The 17,528-nt window shown below is 36.1% G+C and overlaps 1 protein-coding gene across 2 annotated transcripts in view; it reads left to right on the forward strand.

Annotated features, from left to right (window-relative positions):
* The window catches only part of LOC131678954 (cytochrome b5-related protein-like), a 47,011-nt gene extending 29,693 nt beyond the window's left edge, over nucleotides 1–17,318 (forward strand). For both annotated transcript variants that reach the window (XM_058959412.1, XM_058959411.1), the window contains exons 2-6: nucleotides 15,353–15,622; nucleotides 15,684–16,075; nucleotides 16,129–16,323; nucleotides 16,388–16,609; nucleotides 16,677–17,318. In XM_058959412.1, coding sequence (XP_058815395.1) covers nucleotides 15,395–15,622; nucleotides 15,684–16,075; nucleotides 16,129–16,323; nucleotides 16,388–16,609; nucleotides 16,677–16,968 — 1,329 coding nt within the window. In that variant the 5' untranslated portion in view covers nucleotides 15,353–15,394 and the 3' untranslated portion in view covers nucleotides 16,969–17,318. The remainder of the gene's footprint in view (nucleotides 1–15,352; nucleotides 15,623–15,683; nucleotides 16,076–16,128; nucleotides 16,324–16,387; nucleotides 16,610–16,676) is intronic.
* Nucleotides 17,319–17,528: the final 210 nt, after the last annotated feature.

The following is a 17,528-nucleotide window of genomic DNA, read 5'->3' on the forward strand; positions in this document are numbered from 1 at the left end:
CATGAGGTATAATTTATTGTATAGGGATTATGGTGATTAGCTTTTGGTATAAATATTTCGTTACAATTCCTTTTTTTCTTTAGGATATTAACCCTTAAACTTTATTGCATCATAAAATTGAAAATTTTATATCTCAAAAACTACTGAAGATAATTCAATGAATTTTTGCACATTTATGGAATGATATTTGCACTATCTTATAAAAATGTTTTTGCTTTATAATTGCGTGAATAACGGTACTTTTCATCTATTTAAAATTTTCAATTGTATTTTTTCTTGTGTTCTTCACGCTAAAAATTTTCAAAACTTATGTCAAATTATGCGGCAATCTTTCACCTTCAATAATCTGTATTGATAATTTTTCATTTTTGTTCCTATCGAGAGTTATAGAGGATTTTGTAACTGTGCGCTGTTCCAACGCACGGCACACTTTGATGCAACCCGCGAGAACGTACATATTGGCAATGCCGCACGTCGCAACGTCCTAATGCGCATCGCTTTGAAGGAGCGTATCTCATGTTCAAAATTGACATCTCTGAGATTAAAGCAAAAGCTTTTCTTTATGGATAATTGAAAGTGATGTTTTCTGAGTAATTTACACGCTCTTTAGCGTTATTATATTGTTCAAGAGTTATTTAATTTTCTGTCACTCAATACCTCGGACAAGTGCGCTCGGTTATTGCCAGCCGATGAGCAAAGTTGAGCAGTGGGCATGTTTTAATCTTCGTTAGCATATTTTTCACAAATTGACATACTTCACCACGTTTTATTTTCACTTGGTTCTGTCTAAGAGGTAGATTGTGAATCTTTTCTTAAATCCACATAGCGCCTTTTCAGCCATGCGTCATCGGGTCGTGCGTTAAATTACGCGCTCATTTAATTTGCATCAGTGCGAGTGAGAAAACGTTTTGACGTTTGTTTTTGTTTCGATCGCACTTGGGTGTTTCCCATATAGTGAGAACTGGACGAAATGCTATATTATCTCAAGATATACAATATTTGCTCAAAAAAACATTCGATTGATTTATGTTATAAATATGGGTCGATCACACGAATGATGTATTCCGTTAAAAAAAATTCATAAATATGTTCGTCGTATCTTGTTTTTATGGCATCCATGTGGAGTGATAAATTTAAAAATTATATTGGTCAACACATGTGTAGCATATGTCGTAATGGACGCAAAAAATACAACGAAAATAAATATGGACATGAACAAAACACAATTTTCCTTAAATTTTCGATTTTACATCCAATGTTTATAGTAATGGGTTCCTCTATAACGCGTTTAAAATATAGGAAAATTTACGCGTTTAATTTTTCTTCTTATAGTGTTTGCCAAAGTAATGGAACTGGAATATTCGATGACTCAACAGGTACATGCGGAAAACTGTAACGAGGATTTTGAAATAAAGATCGTTGATGAATAATTGAAATTCGACAAAAATAAATAATATCGTACCAGAACTTGGAGAACCACCAATCAACAGAATTAACAGAAGCAATAGTGATAAAAAACCCCAACATCGATGCGATTGAACAACAGATTTTACGTAAACTTTTTTCAAAAGACACATCGTTGTTCACTCGGTGAAAATAAAAACGTGAAATAAAATGCTGTTGGCATAAGATTTTCCACTTTCATATAGTAATGTTGTAGACTAAAAAAGAATTTGGATATAACGTAGATGTATTTTGACTAACAAAAGTGTTTTTAAAGATGTTAATCGTTAGTAGCGTTAAATTATAATAATAAAAAATATATTTAACAACTATAATTTTCGTTGTGCACTTCAGTCAAAAAAATTTAACGCATTTCAAAATATCCGGAAAAAAATTACCTTCGATAATTCGTATTGAAAAGTTTGCCCTTTTGCGCTAATCGAGAGATATGGTTTCTTTTAGTCATGCGATGCGCACTTCCTACACGATGCGCTTTCTGACGTAGTGACGTGCGACGTTGCCAATATGAACGTTCTCGTGGGCTGCTTCAAAGTGGGTCGTGCGTTGAAACAGCGCACTGTTACAAAATCCTCCATAACTCTCGATAGGAACAAAAATGAAAAATTAAACAGATTATTGAAGGTGAAAGATTGCCGCATAACTTAACATACGTTTTGAAAATTTTTAGCGTGAAGAACACAAGAAAAAATACAATTGAAAATTTTAAATAGATGCAAAGTACCGTTATTCACGCAATTATAAAGTAAAAATATTTTTATAAGATAGTGCAAATATCATGCCATGGGTGTGCAAAAATTCATTGAATTATCTTCAGTAGTTTTTGAGATATAAAATTTTCAATTTTATCATGCAATAAAGTTTAAGGGTTAATATCTTAAAGAAAAAAAGGAATTGTAACGAAATATTAATACCAAAAGCTATTCACCATAATCCCTATACAATAAAATATACCTTAAGAAGATCGGTGATTTTGCGAAAAAATCGAGGATCACTTGACATGGCTTTACTCTACTTAGAGAGTCTCTTAAGGGAAAGTTACAGATTTTTCTGCCACTCTTTGTACACGGGGTATGGTAATACATCATATGGACTCTCCGCACCATAGACACACTTTTCAACAATTCCAATGCAAGAGTCATCTTCGTGGCTCTCGATTTTCAATTTTTTTAGAATTTTGGAAAGGAGAGGAAATGACCATTCTAAGGGTATGCGATGTTATGTTCGTTTGTTAAAAATACTATTTTTTATGGAAATTATGGAAATTACTCAACATTCTTCTTAGGAAGTGTATCTGGTTCAATAAGAATTTGGAGATGACATCTAATTCCGCATCTAACGACCTTCTAAAAATTGATTGAAAAATTGTAGAGCTGTGCATTTTTTTTCCAAATTAGCAACTTGCTCGCATGGACCCTTACGGGGTTAGTAAGGCATTGTCGCGCACTATAAAATTCTACAATTATATCTTCCACAATTTTTTTCCAATTTCAACTTCAAAGTCCACACACATACTTTTTACAGAATAGAATGGAGCAAAAAAACGAATTTTTGGAAAATTTCATGTGGGACTATCCTCTTAAAAGTTCATGCAAGCAAGTTTCTACTTTGAAAAAAATAATAATAATAATAATAATACCTCTGCCATTTTTCAACCGATTTTTATGATAAATAGGTTGTTGGATGCGGAATTAAATGTTCTATTTAAAATATTATTAAAACAAAGAAGCTTCTTAATAAAAAATTTGAGCAATTTTCATATTTTTTATGACAAAATCGCAAAATAATTATTGATTTAGTATTGTTGTCCCAAATCACCATAGTATTTTTAACGAAAAAGCATACCGTTAAAAAGGTAATTTCTCCTTCTTTTCAGAACACCCAAAGATTTGAAAATCGGTTGATCAATACAATCGCACAAAATTTTTTAGTGCCGAAAGTACTGAAATATAGTTTTTTTTGCTTTAAATCAAGATTTTGAGGGTATATTAAATTAATCCAACGTGATTTTGTGTTTTATTTGACCAGACCTTCAACAGATCACTTTAAAAGTACATTCATTTTTTTATTTTTTGGCACGGTTTTATCGCTTTATCTTTGATGCGAAAGAACGGAACGGTCAAAAATAACGTGAGACCGAGTTCAATGTGTATGGTGTAAACGGGAAGTCGAAGTGTTACCGATTTTCTTACAAACTGGCAACTAATGTGTAAAAACCTTTATCAGCAATAGATAATATGAGCATCTTTGTTTCACTCGCATTTGCAAAAGGGTTGATGGACCCTAACCGGAATATTGTGACGGCACTTGGACTGAAAAGTCAAATCTGATGTTTTGCACCCCAATTTACACTCCACCAACCAGGTCAAAGCACCTAAAAACTGTTTCCTCAGTATACCGGTCTTGATATACAGTTTCTTGAATAGATGCTCGCTCCGCCGCCTTCAAACACCTAGCGTCAAATAATCCCGCGAATATACAGTTCAAGATTTGCAGTCGGAATTTACATGAAATGCGCGACAATCAAGCACGATCGAACTTCGCTCGGATCGTTGGGATGATGATGATGAAAATCGCAGTTTTTTTTCGGAAAATGCTAAAATTTATTTATGATTTCGAAAACATTTTCAACGTTCAAGATCATCAAATTTAAAAATCCCTTACTTTGAAAGTTTGACAACATAAAATAGCGCAAACTTTAATATAAACATATTAGTGATTAATTCTCATAGAGATAATTATGGAGAATGAACTCTTCAAAAAGAGTAAGAGACTTGGCGCCTTCAGCAAAGCTATTGATAATGTCATTATAAACAAAATTTGTTGAAAATATGCAGGCTGCATGAATGCAGCATATCGAGATATAAAACAACATGCTATATTTCTACTTAGTGAAGAAACATTTAGGTAAAAACTATTTTTCTGCACTATAGAGAAAATTGTTTATTGCGTTTAAACAGATTTCTCATAAGACTTCGACACTAACTTAGTGACAGGACTAAGCTATCTCCAAAAAACGGAAACACTCTTTATGTTTCTGGGCAAACCTCTAGTCCTTTTTTAATGTTTGGGATTTGTTTAAGCCAGTTTTATCAAATAAAGTAATATCGGAATAACTTGTTGTAAAGGTTTTCTACTATCGTATCTAGTACCGAAATGTGATACTCTGAATATATGGGATATTCATATCTTCAAAAGTTGTTTGAAATAGCATTTTCGAAAACTTTACTGGAGACATTAAGTCTCGACCTAAATTTGCTTGAACAGTAAATTCTTTTTAATTATTTCTAGGAGGATTAACCGCCATTTTTTTTTTTAAATTTTGATTATAGATGGTTTAACCTTGGAGTCATTTGCCTCTTTTCGGGTTAGAGAAAACTCTTTTAGAAAAATCTCTAACCCTATGTTCAGGGTTCGGAATTGAACCCAGGTGAGCTGCGTACAAGGCAATCGATTTACCAACTAGGCTGTGCCCGTCCCCTAACCGCCAAAATTATTTTATTAGACGATGGGTAGTTTTACGTTTTGAAGTTCTTCATCGTTACTTAACATCGAAATTTGACAGTTTCGAATGAATGTGATCGTAGCGTTAAAAATTTATCGAGCTTTTTTTTACTTTTCTTCATTATTCAAGCTCACAACAAGTCCTAGACACGAAATTTTAGCACGCCATTCAAGCCAGCACTCAAATATACACCATTGATAGCCACTATCTTGAAATATACTGAAATATTTATTAATTCCAATCCTGCTTAGAGGGTATTCATATAATTGATAATACAACAAAAATCAAATGCTCATAAAAGCCGTTCCTGACCTGATTGAGACAAACTGTAAACGTCATTTTTTATCATCCTCCAACTTGTTTCCGAAACGTTATTCTTGTTATTACCCATATTAATTTTTTGTCTGAACTCAACGCAATCTAAAAAAAACATTTTCAACGAATGTTGAAATGTATGTAAGTTTTCGGTGAGCAAGTTTACACACTTAATTTTTTCTACCGAATCTTTGCTTTTTTCGCATCTTTTGCCGAAATCGCAACGGTTGAGATCTCAGTAAACAATTTTTTTTACTGAGATCTCAGTCAAAGTGACGTTTCATAGCTGAGACTCGTAAAATATTTCACGAAAAATCAGCAAACAAATTTCACTTTACTGGGATATCAGTTTCTAAATTTGCTGACTACATGTCCGTTGGGGAATTGCTTAATTGAATTTGGTGTGTATATTTCATAGACAATCAACCTATTCAAATTGTTTCTAATCCTTATATTACACCATCTTTTAAAAAATGAGCTCAAGATAATTCAGGGAGTTATTTTATTGAAGAAATTTGACAACCATGGGATTTCGGCAAAGAGATAAGTTACAAAATACACTTCCCAAAATTTTCCAAAAGTCCTCATGATGCTTGAAATACGGTTCTCAATGTAATGATCAGGAAACATGGCAACATGGCTCACAGCCTGATGTTTAACCCTTGTGAAGGCAAGCTAAAATCCTAACATTAAAGGGCAAGCCGGGCCTCTCAGGCCCGTCTAAATTCATGCTCCTTTTTGCCGTTCTCATATAGAAAGGTTATGCAATCGGTCGAAATTTCGACTTTTTAACCGAGACCTGCAGGGCCAAATCTCTTATACCATTCGACTCAGTTCGTCGAGATCGTAAAATGTCTGTATGTGTGTGTGTTTGTGTGTGTATGTATGAATGTATGTATATGGCAAACAATCTCACCGATTTTTCTCTGAGGTGGCTGGACCGATTTGTACAAATTTAGTCTCAAATGAAAGGTGCAGCCTTCCCATCGGTCGCTATTGATTTTTTTATTGTTCCGACTTTCGGTTCTGGAGTTACGTGTTGAAGAGTACAATCACACAGCAAATTTCATAGAAACTGATACCACCATGATGTCCAAATGATGCAATATATATTAAAATATGTGCAACATTACTTGGCTTTGCATGTCTAGATCATTAATGACCCACCGAAGGCACTTGGACCACATTGGCCAGCTATGCCGGTTTTTGATGCCCCGGGGAAACTTACCAGGTTCCTAAGATAATGTCATACCTATTTCTCAGCGAATTCTTTACCGATTTTTATAAACTTGGTTTCAAATGAAAGGTACAGCATTCTCATTGGCTGCTGTTGAATTTCTAATTGATCCGACTTTCGGTTCCGGAATTACAGGATAATGAGTACGAATACGCAGCAAATCTCGATTTCAGCGTATAAGGCGATGGATGTAAAAAGGTCAAATTTTGTTCAAAAAGGTGAGTACACGGAAGATCACGTCGACTGTCGATTGGTTCTGAGCTCCATTTCGTTTAAACACGACCAATAAATGTTTCAGGGTTGCTATTAATTTCTTCTGATGCATAACCACTCCGGTTATTCATATTTTTCTGCATTAGATTCATCGTCGGAAGCAATATCATTCACATCTTCTTCCTCGCTTTGCAAATCAGTTTCGAAATCGTCTGCTGTTGAATTTGCTCGAATTTCTTCCATTATTTCAGATTCTTTGAGACGATTGAAAACATGGGCATATCGTCTTATAGCCATTTAAATTTTTAGAACCTACAATTTGAATAATTACGACAACTATAACACAAAGAATAGACAACAAAAATAGACAATAACGACAGAGTTAGGTTAAGTTGTATCCAAATAATTGTCAAGTAGACCACAGTGGGTGGAATAAAAGTATTTACCCAAAAAATATTTCACACGTCATTATCGTATGCTATTTTTACATGTATCTATATAAAAGTCAATGTTTGTATGTATATGATTTATGGACTCGCAAACGTATATGATTTATGGACTCGCATTCGTTCTGGAGCGTGTTTGTGTGCTATTGGTTTGGAATTATCTACCTGCCAGATGGCGCCTCGGAACAAATTGTCTTTTTCTCGTATTTCGTTGAAAGTCGCAGCAACGCGCGATGGGTATCAGCTAGTTTCTTATAAAAGAAATGTAAAGAATTCGTTCAAACTTTCAAGATTTTTTTCTTATAAGAAAAGGTAAAAAGATAAAATCAATCAAAACATGAAAAATATTCCTGCTAATATGAAGATGAACTCATCAAAATGTTTTTTTCAGATAAATATTAATGTATAAAACCCGTGGTATTCCTAGTAAATATTGCATGCACACCGGGCCTGCCAGGCCCGGCTTGCCTTTTTGTGCATGTAAAAAATTCAAACATAGCTGCGCATCACTCCATAGATGAAAATTTCACAATTCTTTATTTTTGTTATAGATTTCAAAGCTACTTATCAACATTTCCATGCCCAAGCTTATACTGCATACACATTTTTTTGTAACAAAAAAATTGTAAGGTGCCGGGCCTCTGAGACCCGGTTGCCTTTTTGAGGGTTAACAGCGACTTACCTTCTGTTTCAAACATCCTACAATATTCTTCATAATAAAGAGTATGGAATGTTGTGATCAACCAACAACTAATCTGCCGCTTCTGATAACTCGAACCAAAATAAATGAGAAATTTATTTATTTTCGTCAAGCATATGTAGACTACATAGAATGGTCTCTAAAACGCAGATATTTTGATTACTTTTAATTTTAATTTTAATTTCGATCCTACTTCACGAAAGAGATTTCCCACATTTAGGTACTTCAACATCAACAAATACCTCATGGAAGGCAACCGATATTGTTGATGTTTTCGCTGTACTTCAATGATGTACTTTTAGTGCTGAAGACATTACGACTGTCCTTCGCGAATGATCTGTAGATATTTCGTCTGATTCGCTCAATTATAGATTCTCCAACATCTGCATCCAGTTTTCGTTGATTGGTATAGAAAGAGCCGCATGTGTGTAAATCTAAAGTAGTGTATATGCAGAAATTGGACTCGTGATTTTTTAACACCGAAAACCTGAAAAAACGGCCAGTTGCATCAACGGGAAGGCGGGGCCACTTACGACTGTCCTGGTTTTTTACTCGTCTAATATGGTCACCCTAATTGAATGTTTAAGCATCACGGGGACTCTTGAAAAATAGTAGGAATAGGATCTTGTGACTGATCTCGTAGTCAAGATCCCATAGTTGTCAAATCATATCAATAACATAAAAAATACGTGCATGAAAAGACTCCAATAGAAACTGAATGAGGCGTTCTGAAAATAATTATTATAATTATTATTATAATCATAGCCGTCAAATTTCCTATCAAATTTCCTATCATTGCAAAATTTGCAGAAAATGTTTTTTTTTAGATTGCGTAGTGTTGAGACGAAAACTTAATAGGATCAATAGCGAAAATAGCACTTTACGAAAGTAGAAGAAAAATGATGAAAACTGGTATTTTTCATTTGTCTCTAGAAATCAGAATCAATTTTTTGAGCTTTTGAATTTTGTTATATTACCACTGATATGAATATTTAAAAGACATGTTCAAAAACAGTTAGTTACAACTTACCTCCTCTGATAAAAAATTGCTCCTAAATCCGCGTAGTCATGCAGAAAACACTTTTCACATAAATTTGGTTCGATACTTCAATAAAGTTTTCAAGAGTGCAATTACAAACAACTTTCTTGCAGACATGAATGCTCCATGTTTTTAGGTTACCGAAATATATTCGACTATTTGTGAAGTAAAACCTTTTGGAATGAGTTATTCTTATATAACTATCAAACGATAAATTTCTTCCGTTGTTTATAAACAATAAAATCCACATTTTATAAAAAGTATTAGATTCTGAAACTTCAAATAAGAAGTTATTTTGAAGAATATTTGATTTAAGGAGATTTCGAAAATATTTCAACAAACAACACTTCAACAAATTGTTTTAAATGACATTCTCAATAACTTCGCTAAAGACACGAAGTCTCTTATTATTTCTTTCTCCATAATTTATAAGAAAATTTGTTACTAAAATTATTTTATCAGAAAACGCGATGTTTTATGTTAGAACACTTCTTCGAAGTTTTTAAACCTTCGAAGATGACTGTTTCAGAATTTCGTTATTTTAACCATAAGAAATGTTTTTGAACATTTCTTTTACTTTAGAAGTGTATATTCTTTAACTTTTAAAACAAATAATAAAGAAAAGTTATCTAGGGAGATTTGAAAACTGTCCTATATTGTTTTTTTTAATTAGATTATAGACGTTTTAACCCTAGGGGCATTCACCTTTTTGTCGGGTTAGAAACATCTCTAACTCTATGTGCGAGGTTGGGAATCGGACCCAGGCGAGCACGTACAAGGCAATCAATATCCCAACTATGCTATTCCCTCCCAAATATTCTAATTATTTATAGATTATTTTATTAAAGTTAGATCAAATTCTAGCATTTTCATAGATTTTTGTCAAAACCCCCACCAAACCGAATTTCTAGCTACGCCACTGGCCAATGCACCGTGGGCCACAAATTAATTTTTTTGGTCGAAAATCCAGAACTTATAAACCGTTGGTGCTAGAGATTCAGTGTCTTTCGAACAAATTCTCTACAATAAGTACCCTTCATTTTGAGGAAAACAAAATTTGGGTGGCCCTCTCGATTTTTGAAACAAAAAAATTATCTTCTGAATGGAAAAAGATAGAAGAATACAACCTTCCAAAGAAATGTAGAGAAATCAATTCTGAGAAACTTTGTTGAAAATGTCAAAACTCCATATTAAACGGTTTTTTTCAGCGATTTCCCTTGTTTCGTTTAGGGTGACTCTTAAAAGTTCAGTTTTATTAATATAACGTCTTTAAAGTTGATTGCACGAGAATATCGACTTCGGCCATCAGTTAGCTCTTACAAAAGCGCACATTTCTTCTTCAGAAACCAAATCACTAACTTTTATATAAACACAGTTATCGACGACATTTTCTAAGGTAAATAACTCCGAAGGTGGCAAAAAGTTGCAATCAATGTTATCACCATCTGACAGTATTTTAACCCTCAAAAAGGCAACCGGGTCTCAGAGGCCCGGCACGTTACAATTTTTTAGTTACAAAAAATGTGTATGCAGTATAAGCTTGGGCATGGAAATTTCGATAAGTAGCTTTGAAATCTATAACAAAAATAAAGAATTGTGAAATTTTCATCTATGGAGTGATGCGCAGCTATGTTTGAATTTTTTACATGCACAAAAAGGCAAGCCGGGCCTGGCAGGCCCGGTGTGCATGCAATATTTACTAGGAGTACCATGGGTTTTATACATTAATATTTATCTAAAAAAAACATTTTGATGAGTTCATCTTCATATTATCAGGAATTTTTTACATGTTTTGATTGATTTTATCTTTTTACCTTTTCTTATAAGAAAAAAATCTTGAAAGTTTGAGCGAATTCTATACATTTCTTTTATAAGAAATGTAAAAATATCATGCGATAATGACGTGTGTCATATTTTTTGGGTGAATACTTTTATTTCACCCACTGTGGTCTACTTGACAATTATTTGGATACAACATAATCTAACTCTGTCGTTCTTGTCTATATTTGTTGTCTATTCTTTGTGTTATAGTTGTCATAATTATTCAAATTGTAGGATCTAAAAGCAACAAAAAATTGAAATGGCTATAAGACGATATGCTAATGTTTTCAATCGTCTCAAAGAATCTGAAATAATGGAAGAAATTCGAGCAAATTCAACAGCAGACGATTCCGAAACTGATTTGCAAAGCGAGAAAGAAGATGTGAATGATATTGCTTCCGACGATGAATCTGATGCAGAAAATTATGAATATGTACTCCGGTTTTGCATCAGAAGAAATTAATAGCAACCCAGAAACATTTATTGGTCGTGTTCAAACGAAATGGAGCTCAGAACTAATCGACAGTCGAAGTGATCTTCCGAGTACTCACCTTTTGGAAAAAAATTGACCTTTTTATATCCATCGCCTTATACGCTGAAATCGGGATTTGTTGCGTGTTCGTAATCATCATCCTGTAATTCCGGAACCGGAAGAATTAGAAATTCAACAGCAGCCAATGGGAATGCTGTACCTTGCATTTGAAACCAAGTTTGTAAAAATCGGTAAAGAATTCGCTGGTAAGTTCCCCCGGGGCATCAAGAACCGCCATAGCTGGCCAGTGTGGTCGAAGTGCCTTCGGTGGGTCATTAATGATCTAGACATGCAAAGCCCAGTAATGTTGCACATATTTTAATATATATTGCATCATTTGAACATCATGGTGGTATCAGTTTCTATGGAAATTTGCTGTGTGATTGTACTCTTCAACACGTAACTCCAGAACCGAAAGACGGATCAATAAAAAAAATCAATAGCGACCGATAGAACGGCTGTACCTTTCATTTGAGACTAAATTTGTACAAATCGGTCCAGCCACCTCAGAGAAAAATCGGTGAGATTGTTTGCCACATCCATACATCCATACATACATACACACACACACATACAGACATTTTACGATCTCGACGAACTGAGTCGAATGGTATAAAAGATTTGGCCCTGCGGGTCTCGGTTAAAAAGTCGAAATTTCGACCGTTTGCATAACCTTTCTATATGAGAACGGCTAAAAGGAGCTTAAATTTAGACGGGCCTGAGAGGGTTAAAAAGACTACAAAATAAGGGGCACATGATGTGTCTCCTAGCGACTCTTCACGTGAAATGGTTGCTTGTATAAATAATTTATATATATAGTTCGAAATAGCAATCTTTCTCAACATTCTCTCATTAATTTGTTGTAACCAAACGAGATATAAATTTGATAAGAGTCACCGAAGAAGACGGTTTTTTCCTAAATTTATTTCTGAAAAATTTATGGGTGGGGTGCTGTCTTTAGCCCCATATCTCCCTCTGGCTACGCATCTGAACATTTCTTTGATTGTTGGTCCTAATTGACAAATGTGTTATCAAAATGAAATCATTTGTTCATCCAGTTTGTGTTAGTGTAAGGGATCATCCATAAATTACGTAGCATTTTTTAGCTATCTTCAACACCCCCCCCCCCATCGTAGCATTTCGCCACAAACCTCCAAATACCCCCCCCCCCTGGTAATTACGTAGCTTGACGGTATCCTCCTCCCCCCTTGTCCCCGCAAGAAATAAAAAAGCGATGTTAGTTAGATGAAACGGGTAAGGGTTGTCGTGACATCAGGTCAACTCCTATTCCCCTTTAAAAAAGCTACGTAGCATGACTCCCTACCCCATCGTCACACATCATCACAAAATACAAAACTCCCCCCTCCCCCATATAATGCTACGTCATTTATGGATGGTCCCTAATATTATAAAGCAGTGTATATCTGTATTATGTAGACATTCAAATATTTCTTTCAAATAACAAGCAATTTTTGATGTCAGGAAAAACCTAATTATGTACTTTGAAACAAGTATCGTTCTTTTGTAGTAATATATGCTACAACTTTGCCGAAGACACAAAGTCTCTATCTTAATTAGTTCGGAAAATAAAGTTCGTATATCACTTATAAGTGAATTAATCACTGAACGGTATACGGATGCGCAATCATAAGAACATCAACTTTTCCGAACAAACTATACTTCTAAAGTCAACGGTTTACACGCTATTAATTTTGAGCACGAAAACGACGTTTTAAAACACTGTGCCATGTTGATGATGCTTTTAACTGTTTTTTGGCAACCGGAAATCGCCATCTTGGTTTTTAAAATGGCGTCAATTATCAATTTCCGGCTTTTGCTGACCATCCTCTTTCAAATAACACCCATATTGGTGGTGGTTTTCACTGTTTTGTGGTAACCGGAACCCGCCATTTTGGTTTTTGAATTGGCGTCAAAAAACCAATTTCCGGCTTTTGCTGACCACCGGCGCTTTACAATGACACTATTATTGATGGTTGTTTGCATTGCTTTGTGATAACCGGAAGCCGCCATCTTGGATTTGAAAACGGCGTCAGAAATCAATTTTTGTCTTCTATTGACCACTCCCTTTCGAATGGCACCCATATTGAGGATACTTTTCACTGTGTTGTGGTAACCGGAAACCGCAATCTTTGTTTTCAAAATGGCGTCAATTATCAATTTCCGGCTTTTGCTGACCATCCTCTTTTTCGAATAACACCCATATTGATGGTGGTTTTCACTGTTTTGTGGTAACCGGAAGCCGCCATCTTGGTTTTCAAAATGGCGTCAAATGTTCATCTGTCCGGAACCGGTGCCGGAATGGCCAAAGCTTGAGGGAGCTGTAGAACCGTATGATTGGAAGAACTTCGCATTTCGTATAATGCTATGAACCCAAATCGCTGGAATAATAGAAAAATATATACAATTTCTTAGGTTCTCCCGGAACAGTTCTCCGGTGGCCAAGATTGGTCCAATTCAAGTCTATTGTGAAGGATCAATGGGAAATAGTCATATGTAGCACATTTCAAAACACAATTACTTAAATTTATGGGATGTTTCTTCAAAACTCGTCCGTCACCCCACTGGGATGCCGGATAGACTCCACGGGAATTCGGATTAATTCCGGAACCGGTCTACGGATTTAAACGCTACTCTGTACATAAAAACTGGACTAAATTCCAGATCTTTTAAAGCTGGTTTCATCCAATTCAAAAATTGAAGAAATGAGAGCAAAATTTAAACATAATTTTCAGAATTTTTTTAACCTGGTACCAGAGTTAAAAATATTCAAATTCATTGAATGAAAATTGATCATATTCTGCCGCATTCATTTTCAATATTCAGTGACGCAGCTGAAAACGTCAAATGAACAAACCGCTCATTTATCCATGCAGATTTTCATTCGTCTCCGATTATTACACGAAGCGACCGTGCAACAACGAATCAAACGCATCAAAGTAGGCCCTGGCACAATGTAAGCGATGATGGTTGTTGTTTCATATGCTTTACCGGCATTTGAAAACATTTTCCGAGATAATTAGTGAAATGAATATACTGTACGATATTCAACTGAATGAATAAGGATGGATATTTGAATGAATATTTTTTCTACTCACCGCGAGTCGCGCCAAGTTTATTTTCAGCCGTCAAAAAGAGCTTCGATTATTTTTAACTCTGCTTGGTACAGACGTAAATATATGAATGACAGCTTTTGTCATATAGTTGCTCGTGATAGGTGACTGCAGTGTTCCCCTTTATTTAGCTAGTAGAGTTGATGCAACGATTAGACTACATTAGGTAACGCACGCTGTAATAAATCGACTTTTATAGTCTTACAAACGGATAAACGGGTGACAAATCTCAACACATTTTTTCAAACGCACACTATCAAGCGAATTTTTATATACTCGCTCAAACAATTTTTTTTAAAGCTTAAATACATTTAATGCAAACGTTACAACAAGGCTGGTTGATGAAACGATCGCCTCCAAACATGGTTTTCCCTGTTTACGAAATGGGCCATCGGAATTCAATCGAGCTAACACCTACCCAAATCCTTGGACCAAGTTATTTGCGTCGAGTTATAAGGAAGCGTTCCTACACACTAACCATATTCGAAATAGCATCGTAGTGTATGATAACTGCTGCCGGTTATCACTTATCAGTGTCTGCATTTATTCGTAAATAACTGAATGTAATAGTGCTATAATATTCAAATATATTTTGTCTGATGAGGCGCCATAGCATGCTACTTTGTAAACATGTAATATTTTGCTCTGGCTGACCTCGCTGGCGGCAGAATTTGCACACTGTTATCAAACCGATAGTAGCCATGACAGCTCCCATTTAATCTAATTGATCGCATGTGAGTTAGTCTGTGCATTCACGAGATCCCCACAGTTAGACAGCGTGCAGAAATTCATCACTCAAGTGCTGAAACAGGTCGAAATCAGAACAGCTCTCCCGTGAACTAGTCTCAAACCTGTCGATAGAACCTGTGCGGGGGGTGAACACTTTGAATACTGATTAATCCGAAGGCAGCTCGTTGCATACTAATGAATGTTCTCAACTCACTTTCTTCAGACGCGTATTTACACGGACTAGTCGAAATTGAACGTCGCAGTCATGTCGGCGAAACAGAACGGCGTCCATGCGCTCAAGCTGATCACTACGATCACCAATAAGTATCCAACTTTCCGTGATGAACCACTAAAAACTCCGTACCGATGGCTGGAAGGGAGACGCCACGACGACGGTGCCGAAGGGCTTTGGCGAATTCATGACACGCTGTACGATTTGACGGATTTTGTCGAGCGGCATCCGGGAGGACGGGATTGGATTCAGTGGACAAAGGTAGAGTGAATGCAAATTAATTCCAAGTCCAGTTCTAAAACCAGATCATTTTCCTCGTCAGGGAACGGACATCACAGAACTGTTCGAGACGCATCACATCACCACGAGGGCGGAAGGTTTACTTCCCAAGTTCAAGGTTCGGGAAGCCAAACAACCTCGAAATGTGCGATTGTCCTTCAAAGATAATGGATTTTACCGCACGTTGAAGCGAAGAGTTCGTGACAAGCTGCCCGAACTTGACAAGTCACCAATCAAGACGTCCAATTTGATAATTGATTCACTGTTGGGAGCGGCATTCATGTTCTCCTTTCTGGCGATCAAATTCAACAGCTATCTGCTGGCGGTTGCGTGTGCACTTTGTGTCAACTGGACGGTGATATCTGCCCATAATTACTTCCACCAGAAGGACAACTGGAGGATGCGACTGTTCAACTTGGCGTTTTTCAGTTATAGGTGAGTTTATTCAGTACTGCATTGCGTACTCAATATCACTCGATTGGTTCTAGGGAATGGCGAATATCGCATGCAATGTCCCATCATCATTATGCGAACTCGATACTCGATTTGGAAATATCCTACTTCGAACCGTTTCTGTGCTGGCTGCCGAACCCGGAGACAAAGGGAGTTGTGAAGCGTTTCGGGGCCTGGATCTATGGACCGCTTGTTTACTCGATGCTTTGTTTAGCAGAATTCGCTAAAAGGTAACGAAACAATTGTTTTTGAGCTGCATAAAAGCTTGGTGGGATTATTTTTTTTTAATTACAGACTTGTAGAATCCATTCAAACTGGGAAGAGCAGTTTCTTCGCGGACGACATGATAGCGTTTGCGTTGCCCACCTTCATGTACTTGGTTGACTCGAGTAGTGTGTTGAATGTCCTGAAACTGTGGTTCTTTATTGTATTGGTGGCGAGTTTTGCTTTCGCATTGATTGGATTGAACGCTGCGCATCATCATCCGGAAATATTTCACTCCGGTGATGAAATTCCGTAAGTAGTTACACAACAGGTTCAAATAAACCACACCTTATTAATTAATATTAATTTATGACCTTAGGGATGAAATTGATTTTGGCGTATACCAAATTGCCACCGTCATCGATCGGTCGGACATCAAGGGATCTCATTTTGCGGTATTGACCCATTTCGGGGATCACTGTTTGCATCACATGTTTCCCACGTTGGACCACGGAATACTGCCCCAGTTGTATCCGATTTTTCACGAGACATGCAACGAGTTCGAAACCGTGTACAGGGAATGCAATTGGCTGCGTCACATTATCTCCCAGCACCAGCAATTGGCACGTGTCGAATCGCGAACCTACGATCCCCGGGCTAAGTTTACGTGAACAAGGCAAACCAAAGAATGCCGACAGTGCTTGGAAATATCTAAAGTCGTAGAACAAATATTAGCAAGATATTCAGGGATAGGGCTATGAGAAGCCAGTGAGATTTCCCAGGGCGGGATGTGTGATTAATTTCAGCGATTGTTTTCCACGAAAATTCGTGGCAGAATGAAAAGTAGAAGACTTTTTTGTTTGCAGTAGAACGTAGTTTGGGGACTCTTAGTAGAAGTAATCAATTTTAACAAATGGGATTATATCACCAGTGATATTTAAACTTTACACACTTTTAAAAGTGTGCGATTTTTTATATTTTTATTTTGAATGTAAAATAAAGACTGTATATGATACTTGTATCTTTGGCTTTCTTGAATTGAAAGATTATGCAATCACTCCGGAATTCGACTATCTAGCAGAGGTCCAGAACGTCCAAGTTTCTCACGCCCTTAGACTCAGTCTAGTTCAGAAAATGTCTTTATAAGTGTAGTCAATAATCAAACATTGCTTACTTGGAGATAACATGAGCGATTTTCTCAAGTTTAGTGAAATAAAAGAAACTTTGCCAT

This window comes from Topomyia yanbarensis, chromosome 2, assembly GCF_030247195.1.
Source record: "Topomyia yanbarensis strain Yona2022 chromosome 2, ASM3024719v1, whole genome shotgun sequence".
Classification (NCBI taxonomy): domain Eukaryota; kingdom Metazoa; phylum Arthropoda; class Insecta; order Diptera; family Culicidae; genus Topomyia; species Topomyia yanbarensis.